Raw genomic sequence first — 27310 nt, 5'->3', positions numbered from 1 at the left:
GAACTCGCTTGTGCCTTGCATGCGCGGGTTAGAACGCACATCATTATCTATCTTCTTGATCTACTAGTTGACAAACCAGGGAACAGGAGAAAGGAAAACACACCATGGCTTTCTCTTAGGAGAAGATCAAAACCAATGCAGATATGCAAGCCTCCTCGCCACCTCCTTTTTCTACTCCGACGCCTCTTAATGTCATCACCTAATGGTGGGTGTGGCGACAATGGGGATGTGACGCCTAGCCTTTCGTCGAGCTACCTCCCAGGGCTTCTTGGTCACCGCGCCACAATCTTCAATGTTCCAGCACCATATCGAGTTCTCTCTACCACCAACTCTAGCTCCCTCCTCACGACCCTCCTCTTCTCCGCCTCTGCCCACTGCTAGCAAAGGCCAAAGGGTGATACCGTCCTAATCCTGTTGTTGGATTTCTAATGTTTGAGGAGGGGGAGGGGGGGTCGTCGACACCCGCCGCTCCATTGCAGTGACCTACCCCTCTTGCCAGTTGGTGGCAGCAAAATCCACAGGCCAGCCTTCCTTAGCCATCTCCTCCCATGTCGGAGAGGATGACATGTTGGTGGTGAAGTTGGAATCGAGGAGTTTGGGTTGTGTCTCCAACACCTGCAATCCATCACCGCGAGGGATCTAGATGAGGAAGGAGAGGAATACAAGCTTACATGTTGGGTGAATAATTATTTTTTTATATTTTTAATAATATTATTGACTAGATTGCCACATAATCAGATTAATGCCACATGTACACCAGCTAGGACCAAAACCCCTCTTAGGTTGAGGGGTGTAACTCATCGGGTTTGAAAGATTTTGAGGCACAAAATCTTTGGTATTTGAATTGAGGGGATTGTCGACGTGGGATACCCCTAGACCGGATAAATAGGGTATTGGGGTACGTTGGTACGAGGATCTACACGATACGACGTCAAGCAAACAAGAATATAGAGATTATGCTGGTTCAGGCCCCTCGTAATGTAATAGCCCCAATCTAGTTTATATGAGATTGATATGGAAAACCACAGAGTACAAAGAGAACAGATGAATTCGGTGTTACCAGCGAGATCCTTGTCGAGATGATTCGACGAGATCTCGGGTGAGTAGGTTTTGCGTCCTCCAGCTCCGTAGACTATGGTGGATGTGTTGGCGCTATGATTCGATGATCTAAACCCCTTAGGGGGTGTGCCTTTTATACCGTGAATTACCTCAGTCTCCAAGTAGAACTCTGAGACAACGAATAAACCCAATCCTCTCCGAGTAGGACTCTAGTAATCACTTGCCCATGAGGATATTTTCCATGATATCTTGTAGATTTCCTTATCACATAAGAAAGTACATCGTATGCACGAAGGTATACCGCAAGTCGTAGGACAGGAGGTATGTCTTATCCATAACCATGACAGAGATAAATTAGACTACCTCATTAGTTTAAGAGGTATAGTCTACGAATTGATAGCCACTAAGACCTATGTTTTTGTTAAACTTTTGTGCTTGTAAGAGGTTTGGTTGTTTCTATCTTTTCTTTGGGATTTGTGCATTATATGCATAGGCTAGGTATGGGCTTCGTTGTATCATCTTGGTGTAATTAACTGAGTCTGAATAAAACTTCCATTATTAAAAAAAAGGACAATTCAAATATTTCCCTTTTTCTTAAGTCATTGACAGCAAGATGAGAACTATTTTTCGTGCTTTTTTAATGTTTTATATACGCTACTTCTTGGTTCTTGTCAGTTTCATGTTTCTTATTATCCCTCCCGCATTTATTTTCCTCTTTCATTTAGGAGTAACTAGCTGGGTGGCTCGCGCAATTGCGCGGCTAGCACCCAAACAAAATCATATCTTTTAGTACGATTTTACTTAAAATTTATTAAATAGCTATCTCATTGTCTTAAGATTTTGAAAGACCAAACCTTATCATCCTATTGTTCCTAATTATATAGTTTTAAAATCACACCAGTTGCTACCCCTTATGTTATCTCGTTATTTATTTGCTTGCTCGATCTATCACTATTTTTATTTATTCTTCTTGGAACCTTTAAAAATTGGATTTTATAGTTTTTAGAGTTTATTGTCATGTTGGGTTTCTTTTTATAATTTCTAGATGCCCCCCATCAAACGTTGCCATTATACTCCTCTACGGCCCGTCCACTGTCTCTTCTCTTTATTGTCATTGAGATTTAAAAAATCGAACATAATTATCGTTTGGGTTCATTTTTACTTTCTAGAAGTCCTGCCAAACCATCAGTGGCTTTGCCATTGTACTCCTCTACGGCTCGCCCGCTGCCTCCCTTCTTTATTATCATTGAGATTTTTAAAATCAACCATGATTATCATTGTTTTTTTTTACTTTTTAGAAGTTCTGAACCTTTAAAAATTGGACTTATAGTTTCATTTTTTATAATTTTTAGAAGTGCCATCAAATGATGCCACTATGCCCCTCTACAGTCCATCCGTCACCTACTCTTTATTTGCCCCTCTACAGCCCATCCGTCACCTACTCTTTATTGTCATTGTGATTCTAAAAATCGAACATAACTATCGTTGGAATTCATTTTTAATTTTCTAGAAGTCCCGTCAACCGCCGGCGGCTCTACAACTATACTCTTATACACCCCGCCCGCTGCTTCTCCTTTTTATTGTCATTGAGATTTTAAAAATCGAATATGATTATCAATGGTGTTTTTTTTTACTTTGTAGAAGTCCCAGCAACCGCCTTACTTGTTTGCTTCACGGTCTGCCTAAAGTCCCTCCTTTTAATCGTCATTAGGATTCTATTTGGTGTTTTATTAACAACTTTTATATGTCGTATCAACCGCCACCACTCTACTCCTTTATAGGCATGTTACTTAATTTATCTCGTTATACGTTTTAGATGGTCTTTTCTTTCAATAATCTTTATTTTTATTACAAATTTTAGTTATTTATAAATTGTATTCCTAATTGAAATCTTATTTTTCTTTTTCTAATTTCAGAATTTATTTTTTTTTAAAAAATAGTTAATACCGTATTGTGTTCTTTTAATGTTTTAATTTTTTATTTTCAATTTCAGTTGTTTCAAAATTGTATTTCTACTTGAACTCTCTTTTGATTTTTTTTTAATTTTTGATATTATTTTATTATTTTGATTTTTCTAATTTTTGATATTATTTTATTTTTTTTATCTCGTATTGGGTTCTTATATATATTCTTCTTTCAATATTGCTAATTTTTAATTCCGAATTTCAGGTAATTTTAAATTGTATTCCTACTTGAGTTCTTCTTTTATTTTCTTTTGCTAATTTCGGATTTATTTTTATTTTTATTCCGAATTTTAATTAATCACGTATTAGGTTCTTATATGGACTCTTCTTTTAATATTTCTTATTTTTAATTCCGAATTTCAGCTATTTTTAAATTGTATTCCTATTTGGACTCTCCTTTCCTTTTCTAATTTTGGATTTTATTTTATTTTTATTTTGAATTTTGATTAATCTCGTATTGGGTTCTTATATGGAAACTTCTTTCAATATTGCTTATTTTTAATTCTGAGTTTCAGCTTTTTTTTAAATTGTATGACTCTCCTTTTCTTTTTTTTCTTTTTCTCTGATTAATGTGGGAATTTCTAACCCCCACAACGAACGTAGTGCCTCCTTTTGGCCCGCGCAATTGCGCGGCTAGCACCCAAACAAAATCATATATTTTTCAGTATGATTTTACTTAAGATTTATTAAATAGTTATCCTCGTATTTCTAATTATATAGTTTTGAAAAGTCACACCAGCTGCTACCCCTTACTTCTGTCATATCCTTCTTTTGTTTCCTCGGTCTACCACTATTTCTATTCATTCTCCTTGAAACCTCTTAAAATTGGATCTTATAGCTTTTTGAGTTTATTATCTCGTTGGGTTTCGTTTTTATAATTTCTAGAAGTCCCGTCAAACGCTGCCATTATACTCCTCTAAGGCCCGTCCACTCTCTTTTCTCTTTATTATCATTGGGATTTTACAAATCGAACATAATTATCGTTCGGGTTTATTTTTTTTACTTTCTATAAGTCCCGCCAAACCGTCAGCGGGTTTGCCATTGTACTCCTTTATGGCTCGCCCGCTGCCTCCCTTGAGATTTTAAAATGCATCATGATTATCATTGTTTTATTTTTACTTTTTAGAAGTTCCGAACCTTTAAAAATTGGACCTTGTAGTTTTTAGAGTTTATTGTCTTGTTGGGTTTCATTTTTTATAGTTTCAGAAGTCCCGTCAAACGATGCCACTATACACCTCTACGGCCCATCCGCCGCCTATTCTTTATTTTCATCAGGATTCTAAAATCGAACATAACTATCGTTGGAATTTATTTTTTCTTTTCTAAAAGTCCCGCTAACCGTTGGCGGCTCTGCAACTATACTCCTATACACCCCGCATGCTGCTTCTCCTTTATTCTCATTGAGATTTTAAAAATCGAATATGTTTATCAATTGGGTTTTTTTTTTACTTTCTAGAAGTCCCGGCAACCGTCTTGCTCGTCCCTCCTTTTAATCATCATTAGGATTCTATTTGGTGTTTTACTAACAGTTTTTATATATTGTATCAACTGCCACCACTATTCCTAATTGAAATCTTTTTTTCTTTTTCTAATTTAAATTTTTTTAATTAATACCGTATAGTGTTTTTAATACTTTTATTTTTTTTTATTTTTTGAATTTCAGTTGAACTCTCTTTTATTTTTTTATTAATTTTGGATATTTTTTATTTTTTATTCTGAATTTTAATTAATCTCATATTGGTTTCTTATATTGATTCTTCTTTCACTATTACTTATTTTTAATTTCGTATTTCAGTTGATTTTAAATTGTATTCCTATTTTAACTTTTTTTCTTTTTGCTAATTTCGAATTTTTTTTATTTTTATTCCGAATATTAACTAATCTCGTATTGGGTTATTATATGGACTCTTCTCTCAATATTCCTTATTTTTAATTCTGAATTTCAGCTATTTTTAAATTGTATTCCTACTTGGACTTCCTTTTATTTTATAATTTTGGATTTTATTTTATTTTTATTTCGAATTTGTATTAATCTCGTATTGGGTTGTTATATAGAAACTTCTTTCAATATTGCTTATTTTTAATTCCGAATTTCAGCTATTTTTAGATTGTATTTCTACTTGGACTCTTCTTTTCTTTTTTTCTTTTTCTCCGATTAATATGAGAATTTCTAGCTCCCACAGCGAACGTGATGTCTCCTTTTAAAGCTGTTTTAATAATATAATAGATAGATTTATTAGGTGACTTTTTATATCGAGATCTATCAGTTCCATTTGTTTTTTTAAGGATATCCATTTTGTTCTCGGTATATATCGCCTATAAAAACTGCATTCCTAATTACCGGTGAAATATAAGTACAAACGAAGAAGCACCGAGACATTGCTTTACGAACTACAATGAAGATTTACGTGAAAACATGTGGAACATTACATGAACATCTGTTGGTGAGTTTGATGTTATTTTTGATTATTCATCATAGTTTTTTTATCTATCTATTTGTCTACTTCGAAGTCCCAAATTGCTCCGATAAGTTATTTCTACCAATTTTTTCTCCCGAACAGGAAGGGTATTGAATATATTCTCCGGTACTTTAGGTGGCCGAAAGTTACGGGCTTTTATTTCTTTTACCAGGTCGAGAAGGAATAAGTTCACCGAAGGTTTATCAACTTAACAGCGAGATTTTTGAGATCCCTTAACCACAAAATCAGAAATCTCCATTCCTAAACTATACAAAACCGTGCAAAAAAAAGTCCCTAAACAGTACTGATCTAATTTTCCCCCGTTTAGCTGACGTGGCATATGGTGGAACCCACATATCAGCGCCCTTTTCTCCTCTTTTCTTTTTCTTTTTTTTTCTTCTTCTCTTTTCTTTGTTCTCTCTTCTCCTCTTCTCTTCTTCCCCCGAGCCTGAGAGGCCGGCGGGCAGGGTGGCGACGGGCAAGAACGGAGGGAGACAAGGTCGCCGCTGCCGCTCGGAGGGAGGCGACGTCGCCGCCTTGGGTGCCTCTTGTGCTGCTTTGACGGCGGGAAAGACGGGGAAGGGAAGGGAGAGGAGCTGGGGCAGTGCGCAGCGAGGGCGCTGCGGACGACGTCGCTGTGGGTGCGGGACCACGGCGTGGAGCTGCCCGAGATGGTGGTGCAGGCGGGGAGGCGGCGGAGGAAGCCGCATTAGCATCAGCAACACCAACAACAGTTGGCTAGAGGGACGCCATTGTCGCCGATGAGTGAAGCTCGGGTGGCTCGACCCCCTCTCTACCCTCTCCCGCCGATGACGAAGCCCGCGGGATGGTGGCGGAGGTCACGGGACGCAGAGGCGACGAAGGGGAACAACGCGAGTGCGCACAACGCCATGCCCAGGACGAGAAGGGGGAGCGCGCGGAGGGACGCCATTGCCGCCGACGAGCTCGCAAGTGAAGCTCGGCCGGCGCGACCCCCTCTCTCTTCTCTCCCGCTGCTGCTCCACCCACCGCCGCCCCCCTCTCCTCCCTCGCAGGCTCACCGGCCACCTCTTCCCCCCTCTCCAGCCGCCCACTGCCGCGCTCGCCAGTGGCCACTTCGCCCACCCCTGCCCCCTCTCTCCCAGGCTCCCTCTACCGCCGGCGGCTTCCGGAGAAGAGAAGAGAAGAGGAGAAAGAAAAGAGAAAAGAAAACCAAAAAGAAGTGTGGGTCCCACATTTTTTTCTTCTCACTTACATGTGGCCCTATAATTTTTTTTATTTTTTTTTGCTAACTAGGATGCCACATCAGCGAAACTAGAGATCCATACTGCCCTGGGACCTTTTTTACACGGTTTCGTAAAGTTTAGGGGTGGAAATTTCTGGTTTTGTGGTTAGGGGATCTCAAAAGTCTCGCTGTTAAGTTGAGGGACCTCTGGTGAACTTATTCCGGTCGAGAAAGGTCCTTAATTCCCAAGCAGGCCCTAATTAATTTTCAGCTATGGCCGAAATAGGCCCATCCTTTTCTTTGACATTTGGCCGGCCCGACAAATGTTCGGTCACGCAACTGCGCGCACTTGCTAGAGGTCCTCGTGTTGCCAGGGCAGGGCAGCATTCCGCCGAACACCTCTGTCCCGCCTCGTACACGCAGGCTTTGCCCATCCCGCCGCCGCCGCCGCAGCCCAATGCCGCCGGCCACCCCCTCGGCGACCAGATGGCCCAAGACCCTCACCGCCGACCACCTCCACCGCCTGGTCCGCGCGGAGCGTGACCCGCGCCGGGCCCTGGCGCTCTTCGACGCGGCCACCGCCAGGCCCTCGTCCGCGTCCCCGCCCGACGATTCCACGGCCGCCGCCGCCGCGCCCGTCCTCCCGTCGCGCGACACCGTCTCCCTCCTCACGTCCCGCCTCGCCTCCGCCAGCCTCCTCCCGCTCGCATCCTCCCTCCTCTCCCGCTCGCGCGAGCTCTTCCCCTCGCCCGGCGAGCTCGAGCCCCCGTTCCTCTCCCTCCTCCGCGCCTACTCCCGCGCCCACCAGCCCCTCGCCGCGCTCCACCTCTTCCGCTCCGCGCCCTCCGCCCTCGGCCTCCCGCACTCCGCCCGCTCCTACACCGCGGTCCTCGCCGCCCTCGTCGCTCACTCCCACCTCTCCCTGGCCCGCTCCCTCCTCGCCGACATGCGCGCCGCCGGCTTTGCCCCCACCACCGCCACCTACAATGTCCTCGTCAAGGCCCACTGCTCCGACGCCGCCGTCCCCATCGACGACGCCGTTCGCGTTTTTCGGAACATCCCCAAACCCGACGCGTGCTCCTACAATACTGTGATCGATGGGCTCTGCCGCCGCGGCCGGCTGCCGGAGGCCCGCGACCTGTTCGCGGAGATGATTGCGAATGGCACTGCACCAACGGTGGTTACTTACACCACTCTTATCCACTGGCTCGCGCGGGAGGCTTGCTTTGATGATGCTCTGAAACTGTTCGATGAAATGGCTAGGAGAGGGATCATGCCGAATGTGGTAACATACAGTTCACTGATCGATGGATTGTGCAAGGGTGGGCGTGCCGCCTCAGCAGTGGAGCTGCTGGACAGGATGGTTAAGGAGAGGAAGCTTCCAAATACAATCACATACAGTTCTGTTATTGATGGGCTCTGTAAGGAGGGCTGTCTGGGTCAGGCCATGGAGATTTTAGACCGGATGCGTCTCCAGGGGAGGAAGCCTGATGCTGGGTTGTTCGGTAAGCTAATTGTTGGGCTATGTGATGCAGGAAGGGCTTTGGAGGCTTCAAATTACCTCGATGAGATGAATTTTGCTGGCATCCGACCAAACCGCTTGACTTGGAGCCTGCATGGCAGGATAAATGATGCAGTGGTGACAGCACTGTGTTCTAAGGGTGAAGTTGTAAGGGCTTTTCAGGTGTACCAGAGCATGCGTACCCGTGGAATTTCTACCAAGCCAACAACTTTCCATCTCCTTGTCGAGTGCTTATCGAAAAAGAACAATTTAGAGAAAGCTGCTCATGTTGTGCGTGACATGTTATCAGAGAGATGCATCCCTGAGAGGGAAACATGGGATACGATTGTACGTGCATATTGGAGTAAGAAAAAGGTAAGACAAGAAGCTGAGGAAATGTGGAGCCAGTTAACCGTTTCAAATTGAAATAAAGGTACAGACTACACTCCACTGATACATCGTATGCGCGAGCTGTTGCCAAGCAAACATTGTGCTCAGAGGTCATATACTTCTTACTCTTTCTATGCTGTTACACAAGTGGGAGATTTGTTGTCGATAGATCTTACATTTTGGTGTTCACTTTTCCAGGTTATGTAATGATATCTGTTTTTTTTTGAAGTTACGAGCAGTTGGCAGTGTTCAGGTATGGTGCGATGTTGTTTTCCATAGTCCCATACATCTTGTTCATTACTCCCTCCGGTTCTATATTAATTGATGTTTTGGACATGGTTGAGGTTAAATTTTTATAACTTTGACCATCAATAACTTTAAAAATATTTAGTTTAAAGAAACTAGAAAAACATATATAGATTTGTCTTTCAAAACACTATAATAAAAGTAAACATGCATTTATTTATTGTATATATTATAATAGAAAAATAAGGTCAAAGGTATATCTTGTAGAGCGTGTCATTGTCCAAAGCGTCAATTAAAATGAAACCGGAGGGAGTACATACGTAAATATACTAAGCATTAACTTTAATTGTTCATATATGTGGAGTTTGGTGATAAATGATCAAAACCTGTAGCTCAAACTATTGCATAGCAAGCTAGGCAGTTAAGTCAAATGTAATTATTGACATATTGTACAACCAATGTTAGGTAGATTTATTGGGAAAGTGAAATGTTAGCTAGGTTATTGCACTGTTTCATATTTTCATATGTCGATTTTATTCTATTCATTTTTCTTTCATTTTCTTATGGACTGCTGAGTAGCATATCAATTGTTCAGGTTTATTGCACGGCAAAAGAAAATCTCTACAATGTGAACCTCCCTGGAAATGCACAGTTTCTAGTGATGTTTTCCATCGGTTCCCTCCATAAAGATTAAATCAAATATGTTTATTACTTTCCACTTGCATATAATAACCTTGTTTTCCAAAAGAAATTCACTGTACTTTTGTTCTGATAGCTTTCTTTAGAGTTTATGCTGCTTAATTGTCATAGTGAATCCTCTGCTTATGACATGTCTAACATGCTTAATCTATGAATTCACTTAATGGAACAGGCTAAACAGCATCGCAAAATATGGAATTATGGATCTTCATTCTATTGGCTAGGAGTATAACCATGAGAAAAAGTCAACAGCCAAAATATCAAGTATTGAGATACATGCTACTGTATGTTTTTCTGTCTATGTTGAGGGGATTACACCTGTTTGATCAATCAACATGAATTTGAGCGAGCAAGATCTTTGATTACCAGACTGTTGTGGAGAGTGGAAAGCCAATGTCATGGTGGGTGGCTGGGAAGCTGACAAACTGCATTCTGCCAATAACCACTATAATAGTCAGCAATATTATGAGAACTTTCTTTGCTTACTCTTACGGTATTGGATTGAAGCAAGACACCACATTTTGGTCTAACAGCGCTATAGAAACAAAAGTCATTGCTGAAACAGTTCAATGGACAAAGTCTAGAAATTGTATTCATTCAACTACAACGTGTGGATCAAGAGGTGCTTGATTGTCGATGACCCCACAATCCCTTGAATGCGACAAACCTATAGCGCGCATTCCCTTCCTTATCCCTGAAGCTATCTGTGAAACTGAGAACAAAGCAGGGCAACGCACAAAGAACCATCATGTTACCATTTGATGAATGTAACATTGTCACTGCAGGGGCCTTGTGCTGCCGTTGCCAAGGTTGGAGCCAGGAATTGGAAGACAGGGACAGTGTCTGAAGGAAGAAATTTGATGTTCTTATGTCTGGGCGATTGTTTTCTGCATGGGCTCATGTTGCTGGTACGATCAAATATATTCAACAAAAGAGGATTCCTCTGATCCTGCCAGCAATTCCATGTTGTGGTGACGGTGGTGTGGAGCAGACATAGTAGCTGTCCTCTTCGTCCAGTTCGTTCTATTTAGCGTTGGTGATCTTTTGTTAGAGGAGACGCAACTAGGGATTTTATCAATGGAAAAGGAAGGGATTTGAAGGGAAGGAAGGTAATGGTCTGTTACTCTGTTTCTGTTTGTTGTCCGTTTATGGATGCCTTCTTGCAAGAAAGATGCAAAAATTAAATGAACTGGGAGTTCTGCTGGCAAGAAATGCGAGAATGTTTGGTGTTCCAGTTTCTCTTTTTTGAGCTCCAACAGTTGTAGACGCACATTGGTAACGGAAAGAACAGTTTTTTGGGTCTAAAATTGTTCTGTGGCAGTTATATATACACGTAAATAGATGTTCCCTCCTAGCCGTGCTTAACTGGATTATGCATTTGGTTTGATTCTTTTCATCTGGTATGAAGAACTACAATGCCTTGCTCATAGATGTGGATCCACCGAGCCATGCATATGTCAGAGGCAAAAATGGGCTGATCCAAACTCATAGATGCAAAGCCCAGCCCAATATAAGGCTGCAAAGCCTGCAAAGAGAACATCGATCATCCTCGACAATCTTCAGAACAACAGCACTTCTTTTTTCTTTTTTGAGAACAGAACAACAGCATTTGAGAGTAGAGACAAACCTGCATGCATGCTTGCCTCACCTAGGCGACCACATAAAGACCATTGGAACAAAACAGTTTAGGCTCCTCCAAGTAAAACACTTTCCTTGAGACAAATCCTCCTGCATGTATGCAGTGGTCCTCCTAGCTGATCTCTGAGTGATAACCAAGCTGCATCTGCAATTCTCAAGACATGAGGCGACAGTGTGCTACTGCTACCAGGAGTCTGGGGAACATTGTAAATTAAAAGCTGCCGATCATCAGAGGCGACAGCATACGGCTTTAATCATGTGATTCCTTCTTTCCATCCCTTTAAATTTGCACATATCATGGCATGATCATGCCCGGAGCTTTAGTTGTAGCCAATGATCTAGTAAAGGTCAGAGCTTTGTATATCTGCATACCGAATTGCCTTGGTGTGCGTGTGACGCCCCTTAATTAACTGTTTTTATCCTCTGAAAAAGCTTCAGTGTAAGTAACATTTGTCTTGTCTCTTGGCTTCACTAGGCGAGTTCAGTTCTTCGTGGTAGCTTAGCTAGAGGTGGTATCACTCACATGGATACATCAGGTTCAGTTAGGTACATGTACTCTATCGTGCGATATATGGAATGCATCAGAAGCAAGTCCAGTGTCAGTGTCACACGAAGCAACATCTAATCGCCAATGGTCGATATATGTCGTTGTCCATCATGTACCAAATCACATGAAAGTCCTACAAAAGCAATCCCTGTATTCGTAGTAATTAACTGCTCTCTAGATTTTTTTTGGGGGTTAAAATTCTCTCGAATAAAATATGAGAGACTGTCACTGAGAAATTACTAGTAATATCTTTGACTGCCAATGTTCATTTCATACCGATCGTTCATTCATTCCTTGATGTTGAGAAAAGTACTCTGAAATATCAAGAGAAATGAGAAAAAAAAACGTGCCTTTTTCTAGCTTTCTGCGAAAATTTAAGGCGCATGGTAGAGTCAGAGAGCAAGTTGGAGAAGTGATTGCATCCTTGAAGTCTTTGTGCATTTTCATACCCATCTGTTGAAAAAGTGTGGTAAAATGTCAAACTCCAACATAATTCCGATTCTCTCGGATCGAAGTACTGCCTCCGTTTTTCAACATGACGGAGCTAGCTATAGATGGTGAGACTTGCCCTACAAGTTAAATTAAATAGTATTAGTAGCAGTGGAGTACCTGATTAGATTACACTACTTACCAACGACGCATATACCTCTCCAACTAATCGACGACGCGTATATTTGTTGTAGTCTAACGCAAAGATTGTCACAGTCGAACAATAGGGAGACGCTTGCATGTCAAGATACATATGGACCAGTTATTTTTAACTCTTCGAGGGAGAAGCAGATACGTGCACACTTTGTGCTTTTTATATGCCCTCCTGAGAAGCACAATGAGATTATATACTCAGATTAAACTTTTTTTTCTTCAACCAAATATGCATGGAGAAAATACATGTGAAAAATAATATTATTGGTGTGTAGAAATAGGTTGCAAATCTCGTTGAAGAAAACGAATAATATACCTCAACTGTTCTTTTTTTTGGTTTTTTTTGGGGGGGTTGAGGAAAGGGTGTTAAATTATTTTTTCGTAGGCTGTATATTATTTTCTAAAAAGTATTAAAGTTTAAACTTTGACCATTAAGTAAAACATATTCAAGGTACTTTTTCTGAAACTAAAGCAATTCAAGGTACTTTTTAATACACTAAATGCACGAATCTGGCTAATTATTGATCAAACCATACAACATTAAACTTTCAAAATAAAATATACATTCTCCCATCTATTGCCCCATCTGGTGTACTAATTTGACACATGTCGACTATGCTAAAAGGTAGCCTAACCATGTACTCATCTACATCTATCTATCTATCTATCTATCTATCTATCTATCTATTCTTTACTAATTAGACACTTTGAGAGAGAAGTCTAATGACCCCTCGCAAACACCCTACTTCTATTTTTTTCCGCTCACACGGTTTTATTTTTTTCTTAATTAAGTTTATATACACAAGGTATATATATAGAAACTTTTAAAGTAGAAACATCCTTTAAAAGACATTTAAATCTGAGTGATCATACATTTAACATAATATTTGAATTTCAATCTTAAAATACCAGTAATTATAGTCCATATAATATCCTCAAGGGTTGGCGACTAACACGTTGTAATCAGCCTGAAGTTATGCTTGTGGTTGTTTGGGTCACTCCCTTATTTTGCCAAACTTCACCACCCTTTCTAGGATATACCACTTCCGTCCCATAATTAATATAGCAATCTAGTGTCAGATATGACGCATTCTATAACTATGAATTTGGATAGGGGCGTGCTGGATGTGACACATCTTATAACTACGAATCTGGACATGCCCCTGTCCAGATTCGTAGTTTTAGGATGTCTCATCCAGTACAAAATTGCCATATATGGTACATATGGAGTATATTTGTTTCACTATCAAAGTTATGGCATACCATAGTTTTTCAATTCAAAGGCCCACATGTCTTACACCCATCTTTTAGCCAAACCTTGTCTAAGAGGTGTGGCCATCAATTTATGACCACACCTTTGGCTAGGTTTTGTAAGGAGGTGTGGCAATGTTTGGGAGTATAATGCTATACCTTAAATACCCTTGTTAATTCTCACCTACTTCATTTGTTTCACATTATAAGATGTTTGGATTTTGAATATAGTTATGCATGGATCCATATATGTGCTTCATATATGTGTCCAAATTCGTATAGATGTTAGTGGATCTAAACGAGCGATGGAAATGCCAAAACGTCTTATAATATACTCCCTCTATTCCCAATTGATCATCATCTAACTTTTTTGGGGTTATTCCCAAGTGATCATCATATTATTATCATTACATAAGTCTATTCGTTATCTGTGTATGGGAGTAAATGAATATTGGTGCATGTATCCCTGCACATAATATTTTACAACCAAAGTGATGTCTTGGTTTGTTATTAGTTAGAAAATAGTGAGAATTGTCCACATGCATCGAGTTTGTTACCAAAGTAAATATAAGTATATGAGAGTTATGGATTTTTCTTTTTTTTTTTGATCTTGGTGCGCTCCTATAATACGATGATTAATTGGAAACGGAGGGAGTAGTGCCTAGTACTACTTATACTCCCTCCATACTCATAAAGGAAGTCTTTTAGAACAATGTTTAAGTCAAACCTTGAAAATATAAATTATGAATAACTCTTAAGTTGTTGAGTTTAAAAATGTAAAAATTATATATATAGATTTGTCTTGAAAAATACTTTCATAAAAGTATACATATATCACTTTTCAATAAATATTTTTATAGAAATAAGAAGTCAAAGTTGTATTTTGGAAACCGTGTCACTGTCTTTACGAGTATGGAGGGAGTATTATACTTAATTAACTAATCTCTGATTCCTGTCAATCTGATCCAGGGGCATGACGTATCGCTTAGCTCATCGCGACCGGCCGGACCGATACGCCGAAGATCAATGGTCCCAAATCCACGCCCTCAAACTTAGATCGACCGGTCCAAATCCCGCAGGTGCGCATGTTCACGCACGCCACGACGCATCTGCACATGGCCCCCAAACGCCCAGATCGATCAACGTACGGGACGGATCAATACACGCGCGGACGCGCCTCGTCTCGACCGGTGGATCGACGACGTACGCGCGCGCCCCCCCGGCTCGGTCGTTCAGGAGTCCTTTTGTCGCTGGGGGCTGGGCTCTATACACTACTATCATCATTTCTCTCTTCCAAGACACTCTACGGTGACCTCATATCTAAAAGTCCCTCTCTCTCCCAAATCCATCCCCATCTCACGCGGTCACGCACGCGCGCGCACACCGCAGCCAGCCCAGCCGCCACCCCCCGCGACTCGATCCATCCGCGAGAGACGACTGACTGACAGGCGATCAATCGTGCTGCCAAGTAGTAGGGTGTTGTGCGTGTTGCAGGTGGGGCGGTGTGGTGTGGTGTGGTGTGGTGGGACGTCCTCGCGATCGAATCAGGTTGCCCCATCTCCACTCCACCCTCCTCCTCCTCCTCCCCCTCCTCCACACGTACGCTTTTGGCCAGCCGGTCTAATTCCCTCTCTCTCATGCATCTAGCTACCTCCTCTCTGTCCCTCCTTTGCCTTTTCCCCCAACCCTCTCCTCTCTCATCTGTATTCTATTGCGAAATAGCTTAGGGTATTCGCAATCCCCCAGTTTGATAGAGTTATATCGATCGAACGTCATACACACCATAAATCACAGATCGAATGGAATAATATTAATCAAAGTGTACGTGTATAGTTTGTTTACCAACTGATTGGATAGCTATAGAGCTAGCTAACCGTGTTGAAACGATGAACAGTGGTTAGTATATGTGTGCGTATACGTATTTCGCAGCGGCTACCTGCACGTACATGCACGCACGCACACCCTGCGCGCACCGTACCAGCCGGGGTCTCGCGCGCGCGGAGGAGAATGTAGGTCATCCTGCCGCCTTTAATTTAAACCCCAGCCAAAGTACACGCATTTCGCGCAACCTTCTCCTCGACCAATCGCTTCGTCATGCATTTCATATGCGTTTGGTGTACGGGTCTTCCGGTTAATCGCAAGTGTAGGTGCTTTCTTGCAACGCAAGCCTTTGGCCATGGACTATACTATAGTAGTAGTACGTACGACCAGCGCTATAGCAGCAGCTAAGCTATATTAACACCGGCCGGTGTCATTTCTGACGTGTAAATGTTAACCGTCAAATTGGTGTGGTGTGTACGTGTGGTGGCCGGACGTCCATATCTCGATCGGGAGATGTACACGCAGCAACTCGCGCGCAGAGAATCCGGCGCCTGGTTTGCGGCTCACGTATACGGTTTGCATTAGCAAGCCCAGACTTGAGGGCCAAGCAACACCGCATCATTCGCCCGGATCGATCCCCTGCGTTCTATGATTCGCTCTCGCTGTTCGCCTAGCTTAATTAGCTATGGAGTTTGATTGATTGATTTATTGTCAGTTTATCATCCGCGCGTGTTGCCGCACACCTCGCGACGACGACACACATGACACATATCCGTCCATGCCCATAGCTGTCAAACGCTCATTGTTCAGCCTGTTAATCGATCGCTTTAGCCTTTCATTTTGATCTCCTAGCTAGCTGTTGCACGTACGTCCCCTATAGCTAGCTCGATCTCTCTCTAATCCTAGTCTCTTGCTCCTTTTGTGGAGTGTTCTTTCTGTAGTTGTTGCCTGCACTACACAGCTGATGCACTGCCGGTTCTGCCTCTGCCTGCCTCGCCAGAGAGAGAGAGAGAGAGAGAGAGAGAGAGAGAGAGAGAGAGAGAGAGAGAGATCAGCTCGTGGCGATCTTCCTGGGAAGCGCCAACCGAAAAGTTGGTGTGAGAATTGATGTATTCTCCTCCGGAAACACTTTTAATCACCTAGGTAGATACACCCATTTGTTGTATGTCAACTAAATGTGTATGAAAAAAATTCAAAAAAATTTGACAAGATAGATTCATATGTAATATATCACCCCACAAATATGCAAGTTCAAATTCAACTTCTATAAGTTGTAACAAAAATAACAAATCAAACTCTGATTAGTGTTTAGAATCCACCTTCATTCTCCTCCTTGGTCTGTACCAGATGGAGATAGAAAATCAGTAGCCGCGCGCAGCAGCTGGGCCGGGAAGGCAGGCAGGGAGGATTAGGCGATTAGCAGCTAGTAGGAGTAGCTTTTAACAGGGACAAGCTTCCTATAGCTCCCCTCTCTTTTCTCTTTGTTCTCCCTCTCGTCGATCAGGCCGCTTTGTTCCCTCCTCTCCTCCTTTCTCTCTCCCTCCTCCCGCGCGCGGGGTCTCGCCTTAACGTTTGCCGCATATGGGGGCGACGAGCAAAGCGTAGGCCGGAGGGAGGGACAGGGAGAGAGAGAGAGAGAGGCTTTCTGGCTCGCTCTCTCTGCACGATCTCTCGTCTTGTTGGATTATACAGCCATGACATGGTGCAACAGCTTCAACGACGTGCGCGCCGTGGAGAACAACCTGGCCACCGCCGCCGCCGTGGCCGCGGCCAAGAAGCAGCAGCAGCAGCAGCAGGTCTCCCAGCACGTCAACCTCATCAAGACCTGCCCCTCCTGCGGCCACCGCGCGCAGTATGAGCAGGTAGCTAGCTAGAGCTTCCTCCCTGCTCGATCGATCGATCGGTCTCCTGTGTACATGTTGGATGGCATTGAGCATGGTGTAGAGTCAGTTGCAGGCAGCGGCGGCGGCGACGATCCAGGACCTGCCGGGGCTGCCGGCCGGGGTGAAGTTCGACCCGACGGACCAGGAGCTGCTGGAGCACCTGGAAGGGAAGGCGAGGCCTGACGCGCGGAAGCTCCACCCCCTCATCGACGAGTTCATCCCCACCATCGAGGGCGAGAACGGCATCTGCTACACCCATCCCGAGAGGCTTCCAGGCACGTATAATATACTTACATGCATGCTTTTCCTACGACTCATCGACATATATCGAATCAGTTTTAGTTTCATCAGTTCATGATCTACATAAGTGCATTTGTCTCGATCAGCTAGCTTGCATGCTTAATTACATTGTGCCATCAGCTATAGCAATTGCAAAGATGATCAGATCTGGACGGGACGTGGAAACTATAGGTGCTGTCCGTCACGGAAGTACTCCTGACAAAACATTTTCTTGCTTGGTTGATTCTCAGTTTAAAATTCCCTATTTTGATATAAAGTTTTACTGGTCGTTTCCAATTTGATGACCTTGCTTCATATATGTCAATCATGCGTAGCCGCTTAGTATTTGTAACATCCACACTAGGGTATATACATGTCGATCGTCCTTGCGTTTTTCATTAATTTCGTGTATGTCCGATCGTGTGTTGTTGCATTTGAGCACGATACCGTATAAATATTGCTAAAGTTTGCCTTTGAAGTAATTGCTTCTCCTACTTGCATAAAAGTTTATTTCACATTGAAAACGAGTGATTGTGACAGCACAGTGCATCAAAGGTCCACGTCATGCAGGATACACGCAACATCAGATCAAAGGGAGAATAAACTTTGAAAAGACTTGTTGCAATATGAACTGGTTTTTCCCTTATCCTTTTATATTCCTAGTATTTAATTTGCCTATATATAATGGTGTATTTGCATGGGTAGGATAGTCATTGTATATTTGTGCAATAAGGCTATGTTTAGTTTGTGTGCCAAATTTTTTTTGAACTATACGGACACACATTTAAAGTATTAACGAAGACTAATAACAAAACAAATTACATTTGAAGTATTAACGAAGACTAATAACAAAACAAATTACAGATTCCGTCTATAAACTGCGAGACAATTTTATTAAGCCTAATTAATTCATTATTAGCAAATGTTTACTGTAGCATCACATTGTTAAATCATGGCATAATTAGGCTCAAAAGATTCGTCTCGTTATTTACATGCAAACTGTGAATTGGTTTTTTTTCATCCACATTTAATGCTACATGGATGTGTCTAAACATTTGATGTGACGGAAAAGTTGGAAGTTTAAAGAAAAATTTTTGAATCTAAACATGGCCTAAGAATAACTGACAGATACTTTAAATTATTATGAGTGCCTTTCCTGCTTTTGGAAATATAATATTATATTCTTCAGGGGGGTTGCATTCCATTCCACAGGATAACTTGTACTATTTTCTACCATAGTGATAGAAATATTGCACCAAGAGACATTATAGTGCACTGATCATATTATTTTCATGGAACTCTATTTTCATATAAGCAGTTATCAATAATAAACCACGTGTCACCATTGTACTATATATTAATCCAGTAGAAAATGATATATTACAAATACTTTTATCTAGCAAGAATTAATTATGATTAAAAAACCAATGCAAGTGGCTCTTTATGTCGTTTACAACGCAAACATTTTTTTTCTTTGTTGGTGCTGGAGCTAGCGGCCGTTCGTGGGGTATTCTCATGGGAATATTGGTGTGGTAGTCTGTTAGACATATGCGTGTTGAGCTGGAAAACAATGTGCATGCAGGGGATGCTCCTTCCATGGTACAAAGTAATTTTCTTTACATTTCATAGATTACAGCTGACCTAAATTAATTCTATCTGTAAGAAAATAATTAAGCCGACAAATAAAAATGTGTTATTTAGTTCCGCACACTATTTTCAGGCCATATATACATTTTATTTATATTACACCAAATTTACCTAGATTCAGTGGCTGAGCCAAGATCAAGATCCACCTCGCGCGAAATGCAAATATTTTTTTTACTAATAGTACTTGATTGCAAAAATTCTATCGGGGTTAATTGACCTTACAGGGTCACAGCATGGCTCCACTACTATCTACATTATATTATAAGTACTCCATAATGTGGATAAGGATTTTCTGAAGTTTATCGGTGAGTAATTCTTTAAATTCAAAGATAGTTTCACCCTTCAGCGCCATATCTCCACTAAACCACTTTAAATTCAGTCCGTTGTATAAAAAGTAATCTATTTTTGATAGTTTATGGTTAAATAATGTATGAAGATTCTAGGATTGTCTATCACACTTTTATAAAAGTTTAAGGTTGTAGTTAACATGCATAATCTTTTCCTTTTTTTACAACCTGGGAAATTTCATTTCTATGTTAAGAGATGCAAAACACAAATACGCCCCCACCTCCTCTTTAAATATAATTTTATTCGGTGAAACTTTAAAGTTTAACCATCAACATCTCTCAAATATGTATTTAATTTGAAAATAAAAATCAAAAGAGCAGTTTTTTTAAGTACTTTTACAATACTAAATTTTTGTTACACATTATTGTTATACTAATAGAAAAAAAATAGTCAAAGCTATACGAACGAATAAAGTTGGTAGTGTAATACTCCCTACCTCAGAATAAGTTTATTTTTGTCTCTCCCATTTATTTTAAAATAAATTTATTTTTGAACACTCATTGCACTAGAGTTTGTGAAAGTAAATAATAGATGCACTGGAATGTAGGTAAAATGAGGAATAATTGCATTAAGATTTGATAAAGTGAGGGTATGTCTTTTTGTTTTATATTGGTACATATGGGATGAGTGTAAAATAAATTTATTTTTGGAACAGAGAGAATATGTATTGAAACACCGAGCAAGTATTTTTCTTATGATGGAAAGGACGCAAAAAATAACTAAACAATAACAGTTCAGGGGGAGAGAGATAGAATCAGAGAATTGCTGGAGTCGGCCCAAAACCATCATTAACTGGGCCCATTCGTCATATAGTTTGACTGAATGGTCTTATGCTGCGTCAGCCGTCAGCCGTCAGGACATTGGAACTGGTCAACTGGATACTACGATTACGAAGCCACTCTTGTTGTGTTGCTGACCTGCTGTTGCATGCATGCACGTAATATAATTGATTACATTTGCATCTCTTAACTCATTCGTGAGAGCAGTGGCAGTGTGGCACTCTACCATATTAACCGTACTGTTCTCTTTCTGCCGCTGTTAATTTCAGGAGTCGGCAAGGACGGCCTGATCCGGCACTTCTTCCACCGCCCGTCGAAGGCGTACACGACGGGGACGCGGAAGCGGCGGAAGGTGCACACCGACGAGCAGGGCGGCGAGACGCGGTGGCACAAGACCGGCAAGACGCGGCCGGTGTTCACCGGCGGCAAGCTGAAGGGGTACAAGAAGATCCTGGTGCTCTACACCAACTACGGCAAGCAGCGCAAGCCGGAGAAGACCAACTGGGTGATGCACCAGTACCACCTGGGCTCCGACGAGGAGGAGAAGGACGGCGAGCTCGTCGTGTCCAAGGTGTTCTACCAGACGCAGCCGAGGCAGTGCGGCGGCGGCTCGGCAGCGACGGCCAAGGACCTCTCCGTCGACCTCGTCGCCGGTAACAACATCAAGGCTAGCAATGCTGCTGCTGAACACCACCATAACGACGGCGTCGGCGGCGGCGGCCACGGTGGCAACAACAGCAGCATGCTGAAGGAAGCTGCAGGCATTGTAGATTTCTACAACCCAGCGGCGGCGCTAATCGGCTACAGCCAGGCGGCTCCTAACAACAGGGCGGCTGCTTCTGCTCATTTGACGATGCCTAACTTTGAGGTGCACACAGGAGGTGCAGGCTTTGGCCCCTGATGGATGGAAGAAAACAAAGCAAATTAAACATATTTGACTGATGATATATATAGGTTAGATGGAGAGGGCAGGGCAGGTATATGATGGCAAATGTGCATCATGCATGCTAGCATGGTGTAATTTGCATCGAGTGAAAAAAAAGGAGTTTACTAAACCGTCTACGTACGTATTACTGGACAATAAGGAGTGTGTCGAGTGAGTTGCTGCACAGATGTTGAAGCGTAGGGGGGTCGATATTCTTACAGTGTTCATTATTGTTACATGTGTACACATATATAACTTGACATTCTCAATTTTTTTGTTTAATGATATATATATATATATATATATATATATATATATATATATATATATATATATATATATATATATATATATATATATATATATATATATATATATATATATATATATATATATATATATGTTGTTCTATACAAAAATAATGTTGGAATTCAATATTGTACATTGATCGCTTAAATATAAGGACTTGCTTTTTCATAAATATAAAAAAAATGTTATGCATGTGTAAAGTATCATTTTTCTTATTATTTAGCTAGACAACTAGTAAGAATATCCCAGCCCAAACAATAATTCTCTATTGAATTTTTTTCTTAGTTTGACAATCTATGTATAGGTATAGGAAGTAATATTTTAGTATCTAGTTTATTAAGAAACAAATTAACCCACAAATTCAAGACGATAAAAAGATCCACATTCTTCCACCTGACAGTTAAAACCAACATTTCCCACCAGCCAAGTGAGCCCAGGTGAGCTAGGCTCATGATCAGAGTAGTCACTGTGGGAGTGTGTTGCAATCGGTCTCATCGTCTTTCTCGTTTGTACCAACAACATCGCCCTCACTGTCAGAGTCATCGTTTCGATCGCTAGTTTCCGTCCCCTGACTTAGCTAGAGGACCAGGTTATCTTCCTCTTGTTCCGTAAGCTGTGGGAGCAAAGTTTCTTGGAATAAATGAGGTATCGTGCCATCGTCGTGTTCTGTTCCCTCCATATTAGAATATAATAAGCATTTTAGAGTTAGACACGGTTATTAAAAAAATATATAGAATTGAATGGTGGAGGGTTGTGATTGGTTGAGTAGTGGAGGTAGGTGAGAAAAGTGAATATAGAAGAGTGTTGTGATTGGTTGGGAATAGAATGATGGTGGAGAAGAGGGCTAAAAGTTGTTATATTTTAGAATGGAGGGAGTAGATTTTATGGTGACCATGTAGAACCCTCCCCAGTAAATCATTATTACTTTGTACTTATATTGCATTTGCATCCTCAAGCATTTATTTTGCATCCTCCTCAAGCAACACTAGTTTCTATGAAAAAGGTTTTTATGTATAAAATTTCTATGCCAACTTTTATGTATAAAGTTCCTATTGTATACTGAATGTTGCTATTAAGAAGTTTCATGTACCAAGTTTTTTAATTTTTAGCTGGGCTAAATGTCAAATGAGCTCAGAACTCTGCGTACGCACTCTTGTAACCCGTTGTGGGCCTAATAGGCTTGAAGTGAGGCCGGCACATGGGCTAGACACGTTTGCAGGCCATTGACACAACATCCCCTGCCGTATCTGCCTCTCGCTCCCACGTCTTGAACACGGCGCTAAACTTGATCCAGCCTTCGATGACAAGTGGACCACCAAATATATCAAAAGAGTAAATTGCGTTGGCGGTACAAAAACTTGGCAGGTGGGTACGATTAGGTGCAAAAACTTGAAAACCAAACGTATACTACTAGAAAAACGATTTTTCATGGCGTCGCCCTATAATTTTCGCTGGTGGCCGTACGCGAAAACCGCCAGCAAAAATGTAACGAGTGATGGGGGGCTACGGACCGCCAGCAAAAGTATATTTTCCCTGGCGGCCACGCTAAGAGATCCGCCATAAAAAAACTCTATTTTTCGAGGCGGAGCACTTAAGCGTCCGCCAAGAAAAATCGTGTTTTCACTAGCGGCTACTAACACCTCCGCCAGAAAAATCGTGTCTTATCTCCACCCACTGCGTCTCCTCTGTCCTTGTCACGCCCCGAACTAGTCCCGACCGGAACTAGCCCGTGACGCTCCAAATTAACCTGTTAATCGATACCAGTCCCAGGAAACAGTGCTGGTATCACAGGGAGACAGAGTATCACAGCAACAGAGGTCTCTTTATTAAAGAGTAGAAGTATAGTCATGTTGGGCTGCGGACAGATCCCGAGCTCACAACTGCATTACAAAAGGAAAGCGGAAGCCAGGACTTGGACCAATCATCACAGGCACGACTTGGGAACTAGGCCGAAACCCTAAAACTCATCGTAGCCGACTTGCTCCTGGAAGAACTCCTCGTCAGCAGGATCCACTTCATCTTCTTCAGCAACTGGGGGGGGATTATTTATATAGAGCAAGGGTGAGTACGGGAGTACTCAGCAAGCCAGGGGAAATAAGTGTTTAATGCAGGCTTCAAGGAAAGGCTGTTATTTTTGCAATTTATTTTATTTGAACTCTTTTCTAAAATGATTAGGTGAGTGCTTCTCAAACGACTCGGATGAGACAGTGCGTCTCGTCCGGTCGGAGTATGTGCAATGTGTCACTCTTTAGGATTGCAACAAGGTTGGCACCCGGCCAACAGCTTTTCAAACGGCCACCCGGGCCAACAACTTTTCAAACGGCCACCCGGGCCAACAACTTTTCAAACGGCCACCCGGGCCTAGCTGATCCCGTCAGCTGCTGATTTTTCAAACATCGAACCCCTTTTCACAACAGCAATTTCACAAGCAGTAGTCAAACAAAACTACGCTAGGAATCACCTCACATCCGCCCATGACCGTGGGCACGGCTGTTCGAACAGTTTGTTAACCTCTGCAGAGGGGGTACACTTTACCCACACGACATTACTAACCCGGATCACCCAGCCCGTGGGGATCAGCCACGTCGGGAGACCTCCAAGCTTTCATGACAAGGCATTTTGAAAGCCGATACAGGTTTACCATATGCCAACGAGAGGGGTCCCAGACCAACAACAGGTTAGGTCCCAGACCATACTGTGCCAGGAAGCCCAGGGGTCCTCCCCGACACCACCCCGGCGAATCCACATGTCTCTCGGCATCAAGGCTCCCCTGATAAGCTAGTTACTCAGCCAGGGGTGTCCCATTCCACCCATGTGGTCGTACTTATCTTATGTTTGGATGAAATTCCAAGGAAATCGGTCCTTAAGTGCGAGAGCGGGAAACCGTACACCCGGTACGTTCCCCGGTCCGCGGTTCTGGAAATTCATTTAGTTCGCAAGCACCGACCCAGGTGTCGGGTTTTCCAAATCTTTCGTAAAACCCAAGTTTTACCCAAGTTGTTATTCAGATTATAAGTTTGAAGGCGTCCGTCGATACTCGCACAGGATGCACGAATATCAAGACGCAACTAGGTGGTTACAAGGGGACATGCTGTAACAATTAACAAGGAAAGGATCAAATGCAACAATTTAGGTAGGTCCGCCAATCTGCCTTGCAGACGGAACAATAGATTAAGTGCGATCCTATCAATGCATAATATTTTGCAAGCAATATAATTAGATTTCAAATATAGGCTCAAGATGTTCAAAGGTGGCTTGCCTTGCTCGAGATCTGGAGCTTGATCCTCGAAATCCTCGCACTGCGGGTCTTCGGGCTCCGGAACTACACGCGAAACGGAACAACTCAACAAACGGCGAAAATAAAGCCCTATTAATGACCTCTAAGCGTGCCATTAGATAGATCTCGAGATTTGAGGAATTTTGGAAGTTGAACGGAGTCAAACGGATTTACGGGTGGGAAGATATTGAATTTCTAAGATTATTGGATTTTTGGTCTAACGGAAAAAGGATTTAATTAAATCCTTTTTGGAAAAGAAAAAGAAAAGAAAGGAGGGAGGGAATATAGACTTTTCTCGGGTGGCTAGGGTGCGGCCCAAGAGATTTGGGGCAGCTCGGCCGAGCTTAACGGACCGGCCGGCCCAAGACGGCCCAAGCGCGCGCGCGCGGGAGGGAGGAGAGAGAGGGAGCCGGTGGACCGGGCTCACCACGCGTGGTCCCGGGTGGGACCCGCTTGTCAGCGGCTCGGCTCACCGTGCGGAGGGTGCGCACGGCGCACGCGCGCGGGCGGGGTTGGGACGCGGTGCACGCGCGCGGCTCGCGGTGGACGCGGATGCGGCGGGCCCACGCGCAGCCTCACGGCTCGCGGTGGAACGCGCGCACGGGGAGGGACCGACCGGGGTGGGCTCGACCCGGTCTAGGCTGAGCTGGCGCCGACGTGGCGCCTACGTGGCTGCCACGCGGGCCGGCGGGAGGTAGACGACGACCCGGCCGCGAATGGACGGCGGGTGGCGGCGGCGAGCAGCGGAGCGAACCACGGTGATACAGGCAAAAGCGAGCACACCGGGCGGCTGCACGTGACAAGGGGAGACGAGCCAACGGCTCGGATTCGTCGGAGGTTGCTCGACGGCGGCGGATTGCGGCGGCGGCAACCGGCGGCGGGAGAAGAGGGAAACGGCGACGAGGTCACGAGAGGTCGATTCCCGGCGGTGAGAGCATCTACGCGGCGTCGGGAACTCGACGCTAGCGTCGGATTGGGCGGAACTACGCCGAGCGAGGCCGGCGACGAGCGGGTGCTACGGAGCTCGGGCGGCGACGGCGGCGAGCACACGGCGAGCGACGGCAACAGTCGGGGCGGCGCCGGCTAACTACGGGGAGGCTACTCGAGCTACTACCGAAATCTAAGGGGAGGAGATGGAGCGAGGAGGAAGAACGGAGGGAGGCACTACCGTGCGGGACGGGGCGCTGTGACGAGAGGCCGACGGCGCGGGAGTAATCTCTCCGGCCTCGGGCCGGGGAAGAGGAAGGAGAGGGCGCGGCCGGAGTCCTCTTCCGCGTCCTTGCTCGTGCCGGCTCCTCCGACACGCGCAACGACGATCGGCGACGGCGAAACAGAGGGCGGCAATGGCGCGGAGGCGAAAATGAGAGAGTTTGGAGGGGGAGGGCTTGGGCTTAAATGGGCGGCAATGTCGGTTTGGGCGAGGGAAACCGACATTGAACGGTCAAGGCGCGAGCTGGCGCTCGGCGCTTGCAGCCAAAGCGGCGGCAGGAGGATGACGCCGGCGAGGAGGAAAAAGGGAAAAAGGAGGGGGAGAAAGGGGCTTGCCCCTTTGCCGATTCGGGAAAAAGGGGAAGGGGAGCGGGAGCGTCGCGGCAGAGGGAGGAGGGGCGCGGCTCCGTCCCTTGGCGGCTTGCGCGCGGAGTGGCGGGGGCCGGGCGATGACGACGACGATGACGGGGGGACGGCTTGGAGCGGAGCGGCGACATTGGCGACAGGCGCGTGCAGAGGCTGACGGCGGCGGCGACCGGGCGGTCGACCATTCGGCACGCGCGCGCGGCTTGCAACGGGCGGCGTCCGCGCGGGCGCGCGCACGCGAACACGGCGCGCGGGAAGCGGCAGCGAGGGAGCGGTGAGGGAGGACTTGGCTCGGCGCGGGCGGCTTACGCGTGCTGGCTCGCGGGGCCGAGCGGAGGGGCGCAGGGCGCGGCTCTCGCGCTCGCGCGCGGCGCGCGAGGGAGGGGCGCTCGGCGCGGCGACACGCGCTCGCGCGCGCGGCGCGGGGCGGAGCGGAGGGAGAGAGGGAGAGAGCGGGGGCGCGCCGGGGAAAGCGAGAGAGAGAGCCGGGAGAGAGAGGGGAAGATGGGCCGAGGGAAAATCGGCCCATCGACCCTGGGGGAGGCAAAATGGACTTTTGCGGAGGAATTTGATTTGGAGGGATTGGATTCGGAATTGAACTCGACGATAGATCGGGGATTGAGATCTTGAGATGGCACGGACACTAGACAACAAGCAAAGAAACAAATTTCGCAATTAGGGTTTTTAAGAGATAATTTTCCCGCTAGGCGCCACGACGGAACGGGCGCTACAGTCCTCTCCACCCACCTCTCCCTCTCCTCTTCTCTCCACCCACCTCTCCCTCTCCTCCCCCTTCACTCCCCACTAGCAGCGGCGACGAGCCCAGCAGCAGCAGCACGCGGATCGAGGCGGCGCCCGTGCGTCGCG

At 44.3% G+C, this 27310-nt stretch overlaps 2 protein-coding genes across 4 annotated transcripts; both read left to right on the top strand.

Moving 5' to 3' along the window:
* The first annotated feature begins 7068 nt into the window (after positions 1 to 7068).
* On the top strand, positions 7069 to 11603 carry LOC107277503 (pentatricopeptide repeat-containing protein At5g46100). Its single transcript, XM_015774070.3, has 3 exons — positions 7069 to 8687; positions 8776 to 8830; positions 9695 to 11603. The coding sequence occupies exon 1, from the start codon at positions 7144 to 7146 to the stop codon at positions 8611 to 8613; it is 1470 nt and encodes a 489-aa protein (XP_015629556.1). The 5' UTR covers positions 7069 to 7143; the 3' UTR covers positions 8614 to 8687; positions 8776 to 8830; positions 9695 to 11603.
* Positions 11604 to 16904: 5301 nt separating this feature from the next.
* Positions 16905 to 21551, top strand: LOC9270876 (NAC domain-containing protein 73). Of its 3 annotated transcripts, none has more exons than XM_015771134.3 (3): positions 16905 to 17283; positions 17378 to 17579; positions 20627 to 21551. In XM_015771134.3, the coding sequence occupies exons 1-3, from the start codon at positions 17116 to 17118 to the stop codon at positions 21256 to 21258; spliced, it is 1002 nt and encodes a 333-aa protein (XP_015626620.1). In that variant the 5' UTR covers positions 16905 to 17115; the 3' UTR covers positions 21259 to 21551. The 3 variants fall into 3 exon arrangements, with proteins under 3 accessions (XP_015626620.1, XP_015626614.1, XP_015626606.1); XM_015771128.3 differs by having other exon boundaries at positions 17372 to 17579; XM_015771120.3 differs by having other exon boundaries at positions 17366 to 17579.
* The last annotated feature ends 5759 nt before the right edge of the window (positions 21552 to 27310 follow it).

This window comes from Oryza sativa, chromosome 1, assembly GCF_034140825.1.
Source record: "Oryza sativa Japonica Group chromosome 1, ASM3414082v1".
Classification (NCBI taxonomy): domain Eukaryota; kingdom Viridiplantae; phylum Streptophyta; class Magnoliopsida; order Poales; family Poaceae; genus Oryza; species Oryza sativa.
Note: the sequence above shows the minus strand (reverse complement) of the source record. Positions and strands in the feature narration are given on the sequence as shown.